Genomic DNA, 14,932 nt, shown 5'->3' on the forward strand with positions numbered 1-14,932 from the left:
CACACTGGACCTTTAAATACATAACAGCCTGTGGTGAAAGCTGTGATTATCAGTTTTAGACTGTGTGATGATGAAATGAAGCAACTTGAGCATTCGTTAAACTGAGGGGATATATTGGAAAGAAGGGTTTTGCCTGGTGGCTAAAATCAATCCAGTAGTGCTCTGTGCAACTTGCTATTTACATAACACACTTCTGTGCAAATATTAGCCAGTATTGAATAAAAGGTAAAGGAGTCACCGCTGCACTTGTTGCTTGGATACCAGCGTTCCCCCTCTGCAGTTACCTGCACGATCCATGTGGATGGAGATGCACTCCACACATAATAGGACAACGGGAGCTGTAATAAAAAAATAGAGATAAGGAAGGGTAAAAATAAACACACATAGAGGAATACTCACCAACCACTGTGGGCTCCAGGTCTACATATATCGCTCTTGGAACGTGACGCCCAGAGCTCCCGGTGTTGAAGAAAGTGTTGAACGGGTCTTCACGAGAGTTTGGTTCTGCAGGGCTGTCCAGGAAGACGCCATCGGGACCGACGCCGTGCTCGAGGCAGAAGAGCTCCCAGCAGGCATTTCCTGTCTGGACACCTGCCTGGCCCACATGGATAGAGATGCACTCTCTCTAAACAGAAACAGAAACAGAAACAAAAAAACAATACAGATGTAAGTTAAGATTCTCAACACAAAACACAAAGTAAAACAACTCTAGTCGTACTTTTTCTCAACATTTGTGACTCCCCAAAAACATGGTTTGTAAGCCAAGCCATCTATTGCAAACATTAACCTGAAAAGTATGAAAACGGTTGTTTTCTCATATAGTTTCTGTTAGAATTATAATATTATACGTTTGCCATCCATAAATAATATCCACTGTTTCTGATCTCTTAATTCTAAAATTTAAAACTGCTGCCATTGATGATGGATGAATAGATTTGGGCAGTCAAAAGTTATTCTAAATAGATAAAATACACCTCTATAGAAGCAAGGAGAGACCATAAGAGAGTGAATTTAAAAAGGAACCGAATCACTACTGAATACCTACTACTGATATTTAAATACCATTTAATTTAAAGCAGCTATAATCTATATTTTAATAAAGATGTTAAAACAATGTGACAGATCACCTGAATCTGCAGAGTTTTATGGTGAGTTTCAGTGCATTATTTAGCTTTCTGGACCAAAATCTTACTGTTTTGGTTCATGTCACACTTAATTGCATTATTTTCAGCTGCGACAGGCAGCTGTTTTCGGGGAAAACGGTCTACAAGCCCGCTGACTGCTCATCACCAGACAGACACAATTAGCGACCAGCTGGTGAACATAGTGAAGCATTTAGCAGCTAAAAAGCCAGATATTTCCCTCAGGAGTTTGTAGAGAGTTAAAAGGGGAGTGAATATTGGTCAGAAGCACAACTCCAAATGAGGTATATAATATTGGTCCGTAACTGCTGGTTATCAGGTTCACCGCATGAACTTAAAATGAGATTCTGCATCATCTGCTTACCTTTCAATAAATTTAAATTCATTGATATATGTCAATGTTTTGTTCACAACTTGTTTCCACTGCTGCCCCCAAGTGGCAAAAAAACTCAGTTATTGCAGAAATAGTTTGAATTCTGTCTTTCCTGTAGGTAAGTTTAAGTTGAAAGAGGGATTAGGATTCACTCCCTCGGCACCATCAACATCTGTAGTTAGTTAATAAAGACATTTCAGTAAAAGACAAAAATGTAAAGCAAATTCAAGAATTCAAGTTAGATTTTAAAAAATGTCTTAAATAGAATTTTAGAAATTTAGACACAACAGAACATTGAATTGTGTAGCCCAGTTCTCAAAATGTATTAATGTATCCCCCTACGCCTAAATAAAGAGGTTCAGTACAGAGCTGCATCATCAGTGTCTGATTTATTGAGAAAAACACTTCAAATGTTCAGAATCCATCACTAAATTAATAGCAGACAGTGAGAAACAGGAGCTCCTGAGGGTCATTCTCACCGTAGTGATCAAACTCTTTTCCAGGGGTTTTATGGTCGTTGAAGATTGTATTGAAAATAGAAATATTGATTATAAATGTGTTTTTTATTATGATATTAAAGTTGAGAAACACTGCTCTAGCTTTCTGAATTAGGGTACATCCATCTTCCACTGGACATTTCAACGAGAGGAATTTAAAACCACATAAATTTCACAATAAAATAATAAAATAAAATAAATTCAGTGGTTTCATTGGTGATTCAGTTTCAGTGTGTGTATTCAATTGTGTGTGGAATTTAAATTATTTCGGCCTTTCTTTGCTTCCATACACATCAGCTCAGTGTGCAACGCAAAAGGTGCCTGATGATTCATTCTATTAGTCATTGTGTTTGTGCTTTTCTAGTCGTTAGGTGTAAACAATGTCAAAAACAGGAGAGGCTTATTCACTCTACTGTTGCATTTTCTAAGTGCTTTCCCGCAGTCGTGTTTCAACATGTTGAGAATTTCAGTTTTTCCCCCTGGAGGGAGAACAACCCCCAAGATGATTTTTTGCTGTTGAGTGACAGTTTGGAATATGAACTTTGATAATACATCCAAAAACTTAAATATTCACAAAAAATAGGGTTTTATTCTTGGGATCAGTTTACAAATCTGAGCCTGAAGAAGAAGCTTTGAGCTCCTCTTTGCTGACTGTCAGTGATTATAAACTCATAAAACTATTAACATCAAACATCCAAAGTGCAAAGTGTAGGTATAATCATTTAAGCCTTCAAAAGCTTGCAGCTGCATGTATGTTAACACAAACAACTGCATTTTACATTTAAAATACACAGTGTTCATGCAGGCAGAGTTTAGTGGTTTGGAAAAAAGAAAATCCTAACTTATCTTGAACAGGGTGGAGATTTTAGAAACAGTGAGATACAAATACCCAACTCAACTTTCCACATTTCCAATAAACTGTGGTGATCTTACCATGTCGCTGCAGAGTTAAGTAGCTGGTTTTTTGGTGCAGGATACTGTAAGTTCCAGACAGACTGTGGTTCCTCTGCTCTTCCAGGACCCGTAACTTTTCTCCGCCAACTCTCCACTGCTCTGTCCCACCCGCTGCCAGACGCTCTTTATATCTGCAGATCACCTGTGTGTCTGTCTGACGGTGCTCATTCAGGCTGCAGACAAGAAGAGGAGGGAGTTGATAGATAGATGGAGGGAGGGAGGGAGGGGTTTCGTCCCTCAACATGTTACTGGCGTGCAGCACAAGAAAGAACAGAGATCTGTCACATTTTAATACATCCATATTTATCCATCTGACTCAGTTCAGCTTTGTGTCACTTCAGTAAAACTAGTGTAGAAATACAGGTAAAAGTCCTGCATTCAAAATGACTTTGACTTAAGTAAAAGTACAAAAGCATAAGCATCAGAATATACAAAAGTACAAAACGTACAAGTTTTATTTCAGTTTTTATGTCAGAATTGCCTATTTCATAAGAATATATACTGCTGGTTCTCAAACTATGGCACGTGTCCCACTGGTGGTACGCCAGCTGCCTCTGGTGGTACGCAGAGTAATGCTCTTAAAATAATACAACATTTTAAAGCTATGATTGCTGAAATGTAGTTTGAAATAAGTTTTGCATTTCCTGTAACATTTTGTGTCAATATCAGCCTGATAGTAGTCATATTTGTGAATGTAGTGCATACATACATACATCTGAAAATGTGATGGCAAGATAGTAAGCAGAAGTAAAATGAATAGTTAAAAAACACTAAAATCGTGGCTTTAAATGGGAACAATTGGGAAGAGTGGACCAAGAGGAGCCCTTTTTTCACTGAATACACTCTGGTTCTTGAACTCGGCTCCTTTCAGGATTCAACAACAGTCTGGAACTGAATAGGGTCGGCCTACACTACTGTATTTTAATGTCATAATTGTGGTACTTGGAGAGCATTAATAGGTACTTTAAACCTGCAGTGCTGAACTTTTGTCCAAGTCCTTCTGTCAGAGTAATTACACAGACACTGTTGATGCAGGTTCATGCGGATTCCTACGTCAAAGGCTCCGCCACGGTTGCTTTAGGCGTCTCCATCAGTACGGCTGCTCCTCCCCCTTAAGTTCTGGCAAACCAATCAACCGATCACACCAGATTCAAGAACATAATGTGAAGAGATTGGTGGCGATTGGCTTAATCAGCAGTGTGAACGTGTTTGGTTTGAACAGAACAGACGTTTATCATTCATTCATTCATATGTAAAAGTCCCACACTCTGGCTTTAATGTTGCAGCTGGTAGAGGGGGGCGGATTATTTTTTACTATATATATTTAATTCAATTCACTTCAGTTTTATTTGTGTAGCAGCAAATCATAACAAAAGTTATCTCAGGACACTTTTTAAAGCTGGTCAGGACCCAACAGTTCCCACCATGAGCGAGAAGTTGGCGACAGTGGCGAGGAAAAACTGCAGCAGTCTGCCTCAACCGGTTGTGAAAGGCGGCGGCGGCGGCGGCGGGGGGGGTGTAAGTGTGCAGGTAGAGAGGTAGAGAGGAGCTATATACTGCTGGGTGGCAGCAAGACTTTAATCGTTATAACACATCATCACTTCTTTGTTGACTTTGTTGTTTTGTGTTGTTAATCTGAAACGCATCTAAAGGTATAAAATAAAAGGTTTCACATCTGACTGACACAGTTTCATAACATCATAAAGTGGTGGAAGAAGAATTCAGATCCATTACTTAAAGAAGGAAAACAGAAGAAGTGAGCTGTTTAATTTGAGTCCTGTTTTTCCATTAAATTGTTTGAACTCTGATACATTCAGGTGATTAAAAATGGGAATAGTTGTTTAATTCTTATGTGTTTAAGTTTTAATTTTGCATGAAACATGGATTATTTAATTAGCATTTATTCAGATTTTTCCAGTATTATATACTTTTGACTTTCGAATGTTGTTGTAGAAACGAAGGTCTCCTGTATTTTTTGTAGTATAATTTAAAAATGTATATGCAGCATTAATCTGGTTTATATAAAATTTGTGTTTTATGAGCCAGTGTTTACAAGAATGAGGACGTAGTTGCATAACACAATAAAAACAACTTCATGCTTTCATGTGTGTTACTGCTTCGTTATTCCTGATGCACTATGGTTAATTTAAAATGTACAGGCTACTGTTGTAGTTACATAACATACATATCTTGATAATTATTTTTGGACTAAACGTTTAACCTGCAGTAACTGTAGCAGTCAAATAAGTGTTGTAGACAATAAGTATAAAAAAAGCCTAAAATGGAAATACTAACAAAGTACAACTATCTCAAAATTGACCCCAGTAGAAGATCATTAAACCGCTGCTTTGTAATGAGCTTTTAATGGTTACAAGGATAGTAAAATATGTGAAATGTACCTTCTATTGAATCATAATGTTACCATTAGTCAAAAGAGACATATTCAAAAGATCCTGTGTGGTAACATGTTTGATCATTATTCTTTCCTTTCTCAGGAAACCGAGGTGTAACTATTGCTCAATGCAGCATTCAGCAAAAGTTCACTTCATCCCGATAAAAGCGAGTTAACTTTCCTGTATGGTGAGATATTCTGCCAATTAACAGATGAATTTCGCCATCAGGGTGAAACACTGGGAAACATTGACTGTGTGGCAGCTTTACATTTAGTGGACGTGAGTTTGACAGAAAGGAGAATGGTATTAGAATGAGAGTCTACTGCCACTGTGAGGCTGTAGGCTCAGTGGTGCTTTAAAGCTAAATGCAAACACCAGCAGGCATTTTATTCAAAGTACTTTTACTTTAAATACTGTAAATACATTTTGTTGATAATACTTCTGCACAGTACGAAGACTTTTACTTGTAATGGAGTAATCTTTACATTGTTGTAGCGGTGCTTAAAGAGATATGTTTATACAGGCTAGTTTTGCAGTTATTAAGTCATAAACTAAAAGTATTTGACAAATCAGAAAATTTGATCTGATGATGAAAAGTCAGGGATCACTGAAGTTGGAGAACTCATGTCTGTAATTAATTTCATATCACTTGATCCAATAGTTGAGATTCTTTAGTGTGGATGACGGTGCTAGACTGGCTTAAAGTATCTGGAAGGAGAACAGTGTGCATAGACCTAACAGAGCCAGAACAAAATATTGGGAATTTGGACACTAAAACTGAATTTGAGACTGTGGCTGGATGATTTTCTCCACTTTTTTTGCTCTGTAGATGTGAATAATGGGTTTGTTACAACTGCCGCAGCTGAAATAGTGTAAAAAAAGTTTCTGCATCACTAAAGACGAAGAAGATGCACCACAGACAAAAACCGTGTCAGTTCTTAGTGTGTTTATTCACTTTCCAGGCAACAGTGATGTTATGACTTTGTGTCCTACATGTACATGTCCAAATGTATAAGCTGAGGAAGAAAAACAAATCACATGCACCTCATACTTACTACTTTGTGATTTTCTTCACCTGCTCCAGATAGAGGGACGAAAATAATCAAAGTAACCTGGTACAACTCAGTAATTTTCTAAAACAATATTTATCTCTAAATATATATTCATTCTGAAAGCAACAATAAGTATTAAACATGTCGTATTAAAGTGATTTGAATCTAAAAGCACTGTTTACAGGAAGAATTACAAAAAGGGGGTTTGAATTACTGACCCATTCATGACCTCGCAAATGCCAAATGAGTACGCTCGATAACAAGCCGATGTACTGTAACTATCATCAAAGTCAAATGGGAGGCAACATGGATGTTCACTGTTTGATGTAGGCCAAAGTCATAAGGCATATAGCAGCAACTGGAGTCTAAATCAACTCCATCTTTTCATGTTTTTTTCTTATGATGAGTAGAAATATATTGCACTTTGAAGACAAACTGAAAAAATAATCTCACAGGTAACGACAAGTACCACCGAAGAGAGTCATGCAAGTGGTGATGGGCTCCTTGGAGGCCTCTTTTGAGGTGAAGTCTACCACGGCGAAGCTGAATCTCTGTTGCGCACTCCAAGTGTCGGACGGGGTCGACCATCCAGCGGAGGGGGGAGGAGGAGGCCGCCCCCAAGCTGCAGCGCTTATTCATTTCAGAGTATCTATTTTTGCACACTGGCGAAACAAACATCTCCCTTTGTGGCTCTGTTTTAGTGGCATTTTTTTTTTTTAGCAAAAAGTCTAGCTGCCTGTCTTCCCGTCTGAGTTTCCTCTTGTTCTTGGCAACAATCACTTTTCTCGTAGAACGCAGACGCCCGCATCGCACCGCTGTGTCGCCATCGAGGTGACAACCTCCCAGGAGTCGATGACCGGGTCGTAACATTCAATACTGCTGAGGAGAGAGTTCCCGTCGTATCTGGGGAGCAGAGCACAGGAGATTTGAAGACAGGAAGAGAACAAGAGAGAGAGAGGGACGAGAACCTAGATAGGAGAGAGGAGAGACAGGTAGAGAGAGAGAGACAGAAGAGAGTAGGAGAGACAGGAGGATAGAGAGGGAGACCAGAGAGAGAGAGACAGAGAGGAGATAGAATAGATAGAGAGAGACATGAGGGAGGAATAGAGAGAGACCAGGAGAGGAGAGAGATAGAGAAGATTAGATTTAGATAGATAGACTTTAGATAGATAGATAGATAGGAGAGAGAGACAGAGAGATAGACAGAGCGACAGAGAGATAGAGAGAGAGAGTTGTAGCCTAGAAAGCCTGTTGTACCAAATACTGTAAAAATAATCTATTAATGTAAACTACTACTCGAGTGAGTTATTATAGTTTTGGATTTGTCATTAGTTTTACAGTTTAGTTTCAGTTTAGTTTTTATTGTTTAAAAATGTTCAGTTCTTATTAGTTTCTGTTAGTTTTAGCTTCTTAAAACAACAAGATTTAGGACGTTCAGGAGAGATACTACAATAGAAACACACTTTGTGAAGGCATCTGATTCACAGTCACATAGAAACCCCAGTCTAAAAACTAAAGACACTGTAAGTACACAATATCGTTTCAGTTAGTTTTCATTATTTTTAAATGTCTAGTTTTATTTTTATTTCAGTTAACTAAATGTTTTTTTCACACCTAGTTTTATTTTTGGTTTTAGTTAACTATAATAACCTCAGTGTACCATTACACACCTATGAAACTGATACATTACCTAAGACAGAGTGTTATTATAGATCATTTAACTCTTAAGTTAAAGGATAGATTCACACAATAGTCGAGCTACCTCATGTCTCATTCATACATAGTTCTACAAACTATATAGTTCGGACAGTTATAGTTATAGGACAATAACAACAAACACAGAATTCTTCTGAACGTTACCTACTCTCACTTTAAAATCAGTCACTAGATCACTCTTTCTTACCCGGCGATGGCATAGAGACGTCCTCGGAGAACGGTTGCTCCTACGTAACATCGAGGGGTGGTCATACTGGCCACAGTGGTCCAATAGTCCGTTCTGATGTTGTAGACCTCAACAGAGTCGAGGTGCGACACACCATCAAAGCCTCCCACTACGTAGATGTGGTCATTGAGTAAAGCAACACCAGCCCCTGAAAAACAGCAGAGAAGTCTCAGATAAACAGTAACACACTCAGTTAGCTGTAATATTTTACTTCTGTCTGTCGTGTCGTCTTACCTACCTGACCGCTTGGTGGCCATTGGTGTGACACTTGTCCAGTGGCCTGTGTGTGGGTCATAACGCTCCACTGAATTCAGGATATTTAGTCCATCGTATCCGCCTGTGAGGGACAATCAGGAAAAAGTTAGTCGATTCATCAGTTGACAGGAAAATAATAGGCAACTATTTAAATAATTTATTTATATTTTAAGTTTTTTGAAGCACAAATTTTTCAAAAAACTTCTCATTTGTTAGAGTTTTCTGCTTTTTTTTGTCTTATGTAAAAACAAATTAAATATCTTTGGATTTTGGAAGTCAGACAGAAAGTCAGGGGAAAACTAAACAATTAACCAACTAATTAAGGAAATTGGTGTCATATTAATCCATAATGAAAATGATTGTTAGCTGTTAGACGTTATTACATTTTACCGATACTAATGGAGAGAGTATCGGTGTAATACCAGGCCTTACGGTGATGCATTATGGGTTGTTTGTAGCCTTAATGTTGTTGGCTAGCGAGTTACTTCACGTCCGTTTATAGGTTGTCTTTAAGAGTTAGTCAACCATCAAAGCCTTAGAGTTTTCTGTTAACAGTTACACCTACAGAAGTTTCCGAGTTTAAAATGAGTTTAAAGTGTATCCAGGTGTCTTTACTGCACAAATGGACCGTTGACTGAAGCATTTATTAAGACGACAAGAAGCTCAAATGAAAAATGCTTAATTTTGACCGCCTGACAGGAGAGACTGCAAGTACGTGACTGCTGTACAAATGTTGGATTTATGTTTGCTTTAATAGTTTTATGTCATGTTTCACTTTTACAGTCTTTGAGGATGAGAAATCTCTCTCGTGTTGATGTTATATTCATAACCAATCAATAGGTTGACAGGAAAATTAACAGGCAACTATTTAAATGATTCAAGCACAATGATTAACATTTGCTGGTTCCAGCTTTTCAAATGTTTGGATTTGCTGCTTTTCTTTTACGCAACCTTGAGCTCTGGCAAATTATATTTTCAGACATTTTATAGACAAAATGATTAATTGATGTATGATATTGCAATTATTTTGACAGATATTGATTTTCAATCAGTGGGAATGATATTTGCAGTTATAATCATGATGATGTGACATTTGCTGAGGGTTTGAACCTGTTTTCTTACATCTGGAGAACAAGACTTGTAGGCTCTCTGCAGCCCTAAAGTACTTCATTATAATGCTGTTTGTCACACATTTTACTTTTATTAAAACACTGCAGCTTCTGCGATTTGGACATTGCACTTGGTAATGTTTGGATTTCACTAATATTTGGATAATTTGGCGCTAATTAAGAAAACAATCAGCAATCCAGCCCTAATATGACCACAATATGTGTCAAAGTTATCAAAGAATGAGACGTTAAGTTTATCTGTTCCCACCTAGACAGTATATAAGTCCGCTGGCCACCACCAGACCAGCTCCCTCTCTTGCCGTCTGCATATCTCCCAGCATGCTCCACTGGTCGATGTTTGGGTCATATCGCTCCATGCTGGTGTGACGCCGGCTGCCATCAAAGCCACCGGCGACATAGATCATGTCTGTCGAGAGCCAAATGAGATGGAACAAACACAACTGCGTTGTTATTGTATACCGTTCTGAGAGAGAAGAAAACATCCACAGGGGATTTCTGAGAAAGGCAACACCGCTGAGTCATTTGGCAAACAAGCTCGCTCACCTCCGAGCGTCGTGGCTCCAGCAAGGCCGCGGCGCACATTCATGGTGGCGACGGTGTACCAAACGCCGTCCTCGTCCGCCGTGTAGTCCAGGCACTCCACGGAGCTGAGCCTCGACCGACCGTCGTAGCCTCCGATCACATAAACCCGATCGTGGAGAGAAACCGTGGCGACATAACGCCTTTTCCGTGCAATGTTCTGTTTAAAGACATACAGGTTTAAATGATACAAAACCACTTAGATAAAAAAAACATGCAAGGCTCTCTTTCAAAAGTTGCAATACTCACAGGAAGGAAGCTCCATTCTTGTGTTTTTGGATCATATTTCTCAACTATGTCTATTGGTGATTGTTGGCTGCCAAACCCACCTATAACCAACAGGACTTCTTTGGCACCTGAAAGGACCCATGAATCACTTTTAATACCAGTGTGGATTACCAAGAAGGTGTATAGGAGGAGGCATGCATATAGCGAAGTCGCTATAAAAAACAGGATTTCTACCTAATCTAGCTTGTGTGCGTGGGCCCTGCATCTCACTCCTCAGCTCCGGTCTTAAGTGGAATTTCTTGGCTTCATCAACAAGGTCTCGACATGGCAGGCTACACCGAATGAGGGGCTAAAACGTGTCAAAACATGCGTAATTACAGGGGTAACGGTGATAAACGCTGTAACACATAATCCTTCATCGAAGAGCTTGGCGTCTGATTACACGACAACCTGCCGTGTGTCGCCTAACTCACCTCAGCATCAATGACGTCTGTAATGTAGCGGGGGGTCAGGAGCGGCATTCGAACGAACTCGAGCATGTCTGGCAGGTAGGGCTCTCGCTCTTTCCGGTTGTGTTTGACCCAGTTTAACACGGCTTCAAATACAGGCTCCTCCGAGTCCACCTTCAAACAGACAGCATATAGAGTGAGAAGAAGCTGCGTTAAAGCCACATTCAAAAATCAGCTCACAACTGCAGATAAAAGTCCATTAGTGATGCAACCACTCTAACTAAACCAACTGTTATTATTAATTGTTCTGCAGTTGCGATTATGTTTGTAATCGCAAAGACACAATGAGCCACAACGCAGTCTCCTGAAGGTGAAACAAGCCATAAATTCTCTGAAATCCTCACACGAGGAAAGACGAACACAAAGAGTAAAGTTTTTACCGAGGGCAAAATTATGCGTGACTGTGATTTACCTGCATGGTCTAGTTTTTATTTTAAAAACAACAAAAATGACAGGAAGAACCATTTGACAGAATTGATGATCTATAAATCATTGTGTGATAATAACTGTGTTTTCACAAAGCAAGGCGTGTGGTTGGGAACAGGAATTTCCTGAGCACAAAAGCAAACTTAAATCAGGTTTTCTTCTCTGCAATTTCATTGTCAGGCCAATCCGCTAAAAGTGAGTGGAACTGGGGGGGCCCACCGACTAAGATTGCAGCAGGTCGGTACTTGCTTTTCTCTTCACACTCACTGAGGTGAAACATAATAAGAAAGCTGTGAAAGTCAAACTCATCTGACACTGCACTATTTTAGTCAAGCTGCTTTTTTCGGGCATCTTAGCACCAATTCTAACCCTTTACAGTTACTGCAGGTCTGTACACGAATGCTTCAGGCAGCAGGTATCTCATTATAGTTTCAGGTATTTCAAATAAAACACTTAGTTATGCATAGTATTGAGACCAGCCTCCGCAGTAAGGCTGCGCGATATGGTAAGAAAGATTATCTTGCTGATATGATGTGATATTTGTTGAGGTCTGTATCAGGAGAACAAGATTGGAAGGCTAGAAAATCTCTGCAGCACTACAGAACTTCATTATAATGCTGTTTAGAAACACGTTTTACCTTTATGAAAAACTGCTGCACTTGTTGCAATTTTGGTAATATTTCGGCTGACGCCAAAAAGTAAGAAAAACCTCCTGACATCCAGTTTTCCTACCTGGATTTCATCACATTTTATGAGCTTCTCCACTTCTGTCTGGCTGAGCAGCATGAACTCCTCATGCTGAACCACCTCGGAGAAATGCTTCTGGGAAAAGAGCTCGGCGGCCTGCATCAGGTCAAGGCAATTGTGAGTTTCGGCAAAGTCACGAATACCCAGACAGTTGGAAGGATCAAGCTGACTCTCCAAAAAATCACAACATGCTCTTTTCACCCCTGAAGACAAAAACAAAGACACATTCGTATGTACACACACGTATCGTTCACATGCAGATCAAGACTCTCGTGTTACTCAACAACTGTTCATTTAGAAATGTTGAAACCATTTCCTCGGGGTTCCTGCAGGCTTCAATTTAAGACTTTTAAAAGACTTTTAATACCACGCAGAATGGAAATAAATCCCGTTTTTCATCACTTCCCAGCAGTATATAACAATAATAAGTCCTGATGACAGGATTAATTAAACTAATGTGACCTAGACTGGGTTAAGTGGCATTAAGTGGCATTAAGTGGATGGATGGATTAACCAAATCAAAATTATTAATTAATTTAAGTTTTAGCTAAAATTTCTACTTAACATTTGCCACAACTTGCACATGTCTTGTAATAAGATACAAAATATTAATGAAACTAACATAACTGCCAACAGCAGGCAAGAGAAAACATGTCACACTTACATTTATGACTTTTTAATACCATTTAACTCCTCTGCTAACCCTCTGCCAATACTCACAACGATATCAGCTGACTTACGCACACACTTTTCAAATCAAGGTACAGCCGGCACTCTTAATCGTACCTTTGAGCTGCAGCAGGCATGCTGCAGGGAGCAGTTCTTGGACGTTCTCCACTGTGACTAACACCGTCTCTGTGTAGACAAAGTCCAACAGGATCTCCATGGTTGCTGCAGTGAGCCCCTGGATGTCCACAAAAGATTTTCCTTTCTCTGCAAGCTGCGGAGCCACAAAAACACACCATCATTGAGGGATTAGTTATAAGCGTTGGGTATTATCCTGTAGCAATTCCCATAATTGTCTTGTCGACTGTCTTGTTTAGTAAATTCAAACACTTCCTTAGAAACTCTCAGAAAATATGCCTCCTAAACTGTAACTGGGGCATCGTCTCCCTGAGAATAGACCCTTTTATTCTCTATCAAGATGTATGTAACACGCTTTGTAGAGGCGAATAATAGTGATAATTAGTTTTTAGAGGACTGCAGGAGGTTTAGTTACCTCACTGGTGAACATGGCACAAAAGTAGTCGCTGCAGGCAGCCAAGACGATCCGGTGAGCTGGAAAATCTGTGTTCTCCACCCTCAGAGTGATATCACAGAGTGTGTTGCTCTTGCGAAGCGAGTTCATTGCGTTGAGGATGGATTTGGCGTGGGAATTGGTCATGATGTCTTTGGGCGCCATGCTGCCTTGAGAATCTCTCAACGATCTCAAACCACTCCAGGACTCTAAAGAAACGAGACGGACAAACACACACGGCACTTAATATACACGTGGTACCATCTGGCGAGTGTGTTTTGTGTCCATATTTGTTCAGTGGTTGTGTAATGTGTGTGAGCGCCCAACAGAAAACAGATATAATGTATATATTTGATGTTAACTCGTGTGAGCTAGAAAGCCTGAGAAACAAAATAAATAAAGTGTGTGTACTTACTTAACTTGAGTGTGTCCAATTTGTGAGAGCTCCACTGCATTTTAGAGGTAAATATTACACTTTATTGCTAATTTATTCAATTTGTCTGACAGTTGCAGTCAGCAAATTAAGATTTCCCATGCAAAGCTTATGAGACAGGGCCCTTTTCTCTCTCCCTCCTCTATTTATATTTATTTCACAGCCAACAATGGGGTGTTTGGTGATATTTTTATTGTTTTTTTTTTAAAAGCAACCAATTGTGCACTGTGTATTTTGCCAAAGCAACTTACCGTTAAAAGATCTGAATACTTTTTCCACCACTGGGAGGCAATAACTATAGCTACACATTAGCACAAGCAGCCAGCCAACGACAGCTGAAGGGGGCTAACGCCAACGCTGCACAACAACCAGGGAGAAAAACACCGCCACATGAAGTGAGGAGGACAACACATGAAGCCACACACACAGAAGGACTTGTCAAGAATTATACATGATACCTGTCGCAGCAGTTTAAGGCTTGAAATTCAACACAAAAAAAAAAAAAAACGACTGGCTAAGTTGCGTCGCTGGCTAACGTTAGTAGCACCAAAGTCCCTTGTCCCAGTTCTTGCTGTCAGTCAGTGTGAGGAGAAAAGCCTCTGAACTAACAGATAATCCATGATGACCTGTGCTCTGGGGGGCACGAACTGTCTGCGATTTCAAAATGCTTCCATATCATCCCCGAGGAGAGTGTTTGGAGCAGCTACAGTGTTTGGTGGAGTGAGCTGCAGCAGGTCACAGCAGTGGAGACTCCACAGAGTGGACGTAAACAGAACTTTACGTGAGCGTACGTGCGCGCTCCCGGAGAGAGAGAACGGCCGCGCTGCCGTTACCGCGTTCTCGAGTACTGACGTGCGGCTGCGCGGTCGCCATGTTGGTGAGGTCGAGATCCGGTCAGGTAGCAGTGTTGAGAGTGCGCAGCTAACTGACCGTAACTCCTTTTTATCAACCGATTCTCATCATGTTTAACTAGTATTACTAAGGCCATACTAAGAGAGAACACTGTTGGGGGTGGGATTACGAGAATAAAGTCAT

The 14,932-nt window shown here is 39.9% G+C and overlaps 2 protein-coding genes across 5 annotated transcripts in view; both read right to left on the reverse strand.

Annotated features, from left to right (window-relative positions):
- Positions 1–3,084, reverse strand: part of tuba5 (tubulin alpha 5) — a 7,066-nt gene extending 3,982 nt beyond the window's left edge. The window contains exons 1-2 of the mRNA XM_035657606.1: positions 2,946–3,084; positions 400–625 (exon numbers count right to left, since the gene is read on the reverse strand). Of these exons, the coding sequence (XP_035513499.1) occupies positions 400–625; positions 2,946–2,948 (229 nt within the window). The 5' untranslated portion in view covers positions 2,949–3,084. The remainder of the gene's footprint in view (positions 1–399; positions 626–2,945) is intronic.
- A 3,204-nt stretch (positions 3,085–6,288) lies between these two features.
- Positions 6,289–14,679, reverse strand: LOC118325041 (kelch-like protein 12). Of its 4 annotated transcripts, XM_035657603.1 has the most exons (13): positions 14,356–14,679; positions 14,149–14,254; positions 13,447–13,673; positions 13,014–13,167; positions 12,213–12,430; positions 11,019–11,168; positions 10,780–10,894; positions 10,567–10,673; positions 10,282–10,477; positions 9,986–10,144; positions 8,592–8,690; positions 8,315–8,501; positions 6,289–7,314 (listed from the first exon to the last, which is right to left on the reverse strand). In XM_035657603.1, the coding sequence occupies exons 2-13, from the start codon at positions 14,204–14,206 to the stop codon at positions 7,188–7,190; spliced, it is 1,797 nt and encodes a 598-aa protein (XP_035513496.1). In that variant the 5' UTR covers positions 14,207–14,254; positions 14,356–14,679; the 3' UTR covers positions 6,289–7,187. The 4 variants fall into 4 exon arrangements, with proteins under 4 accessions (XP_035513496.1, XP_035513498.1, XP_035513495.1 ...); XM_035657605.1 differs by lacking the exon at positions 14,149–14,254 and having other exon boundaries at positions 14,356–14,678; XM_035657602.1 differs by lacking the exon at positions 14,356–14,679 and having other exon boundaries at positions 14,149–14,346.
- Positions 14,680–14,932: the final 253 nt, after the last annotated feature.

The sequence above is a fragment of the Morone saxatilis genome, unplaced genomic scaffold (genome assembly GCF_004916995.1).
Source record: "Morone saxatilis isolate NCDOM2014 unplaced genomic scaffold, NCSU_SB_2.0 Contig15, whole genome shotgun sequence".
In the NCBI taxonomy this organism is placed as follows: Eukaryota; Metazoa; Chordata; class Actinopteri; family Moronidae; genus Morone; species Morone saxatilis.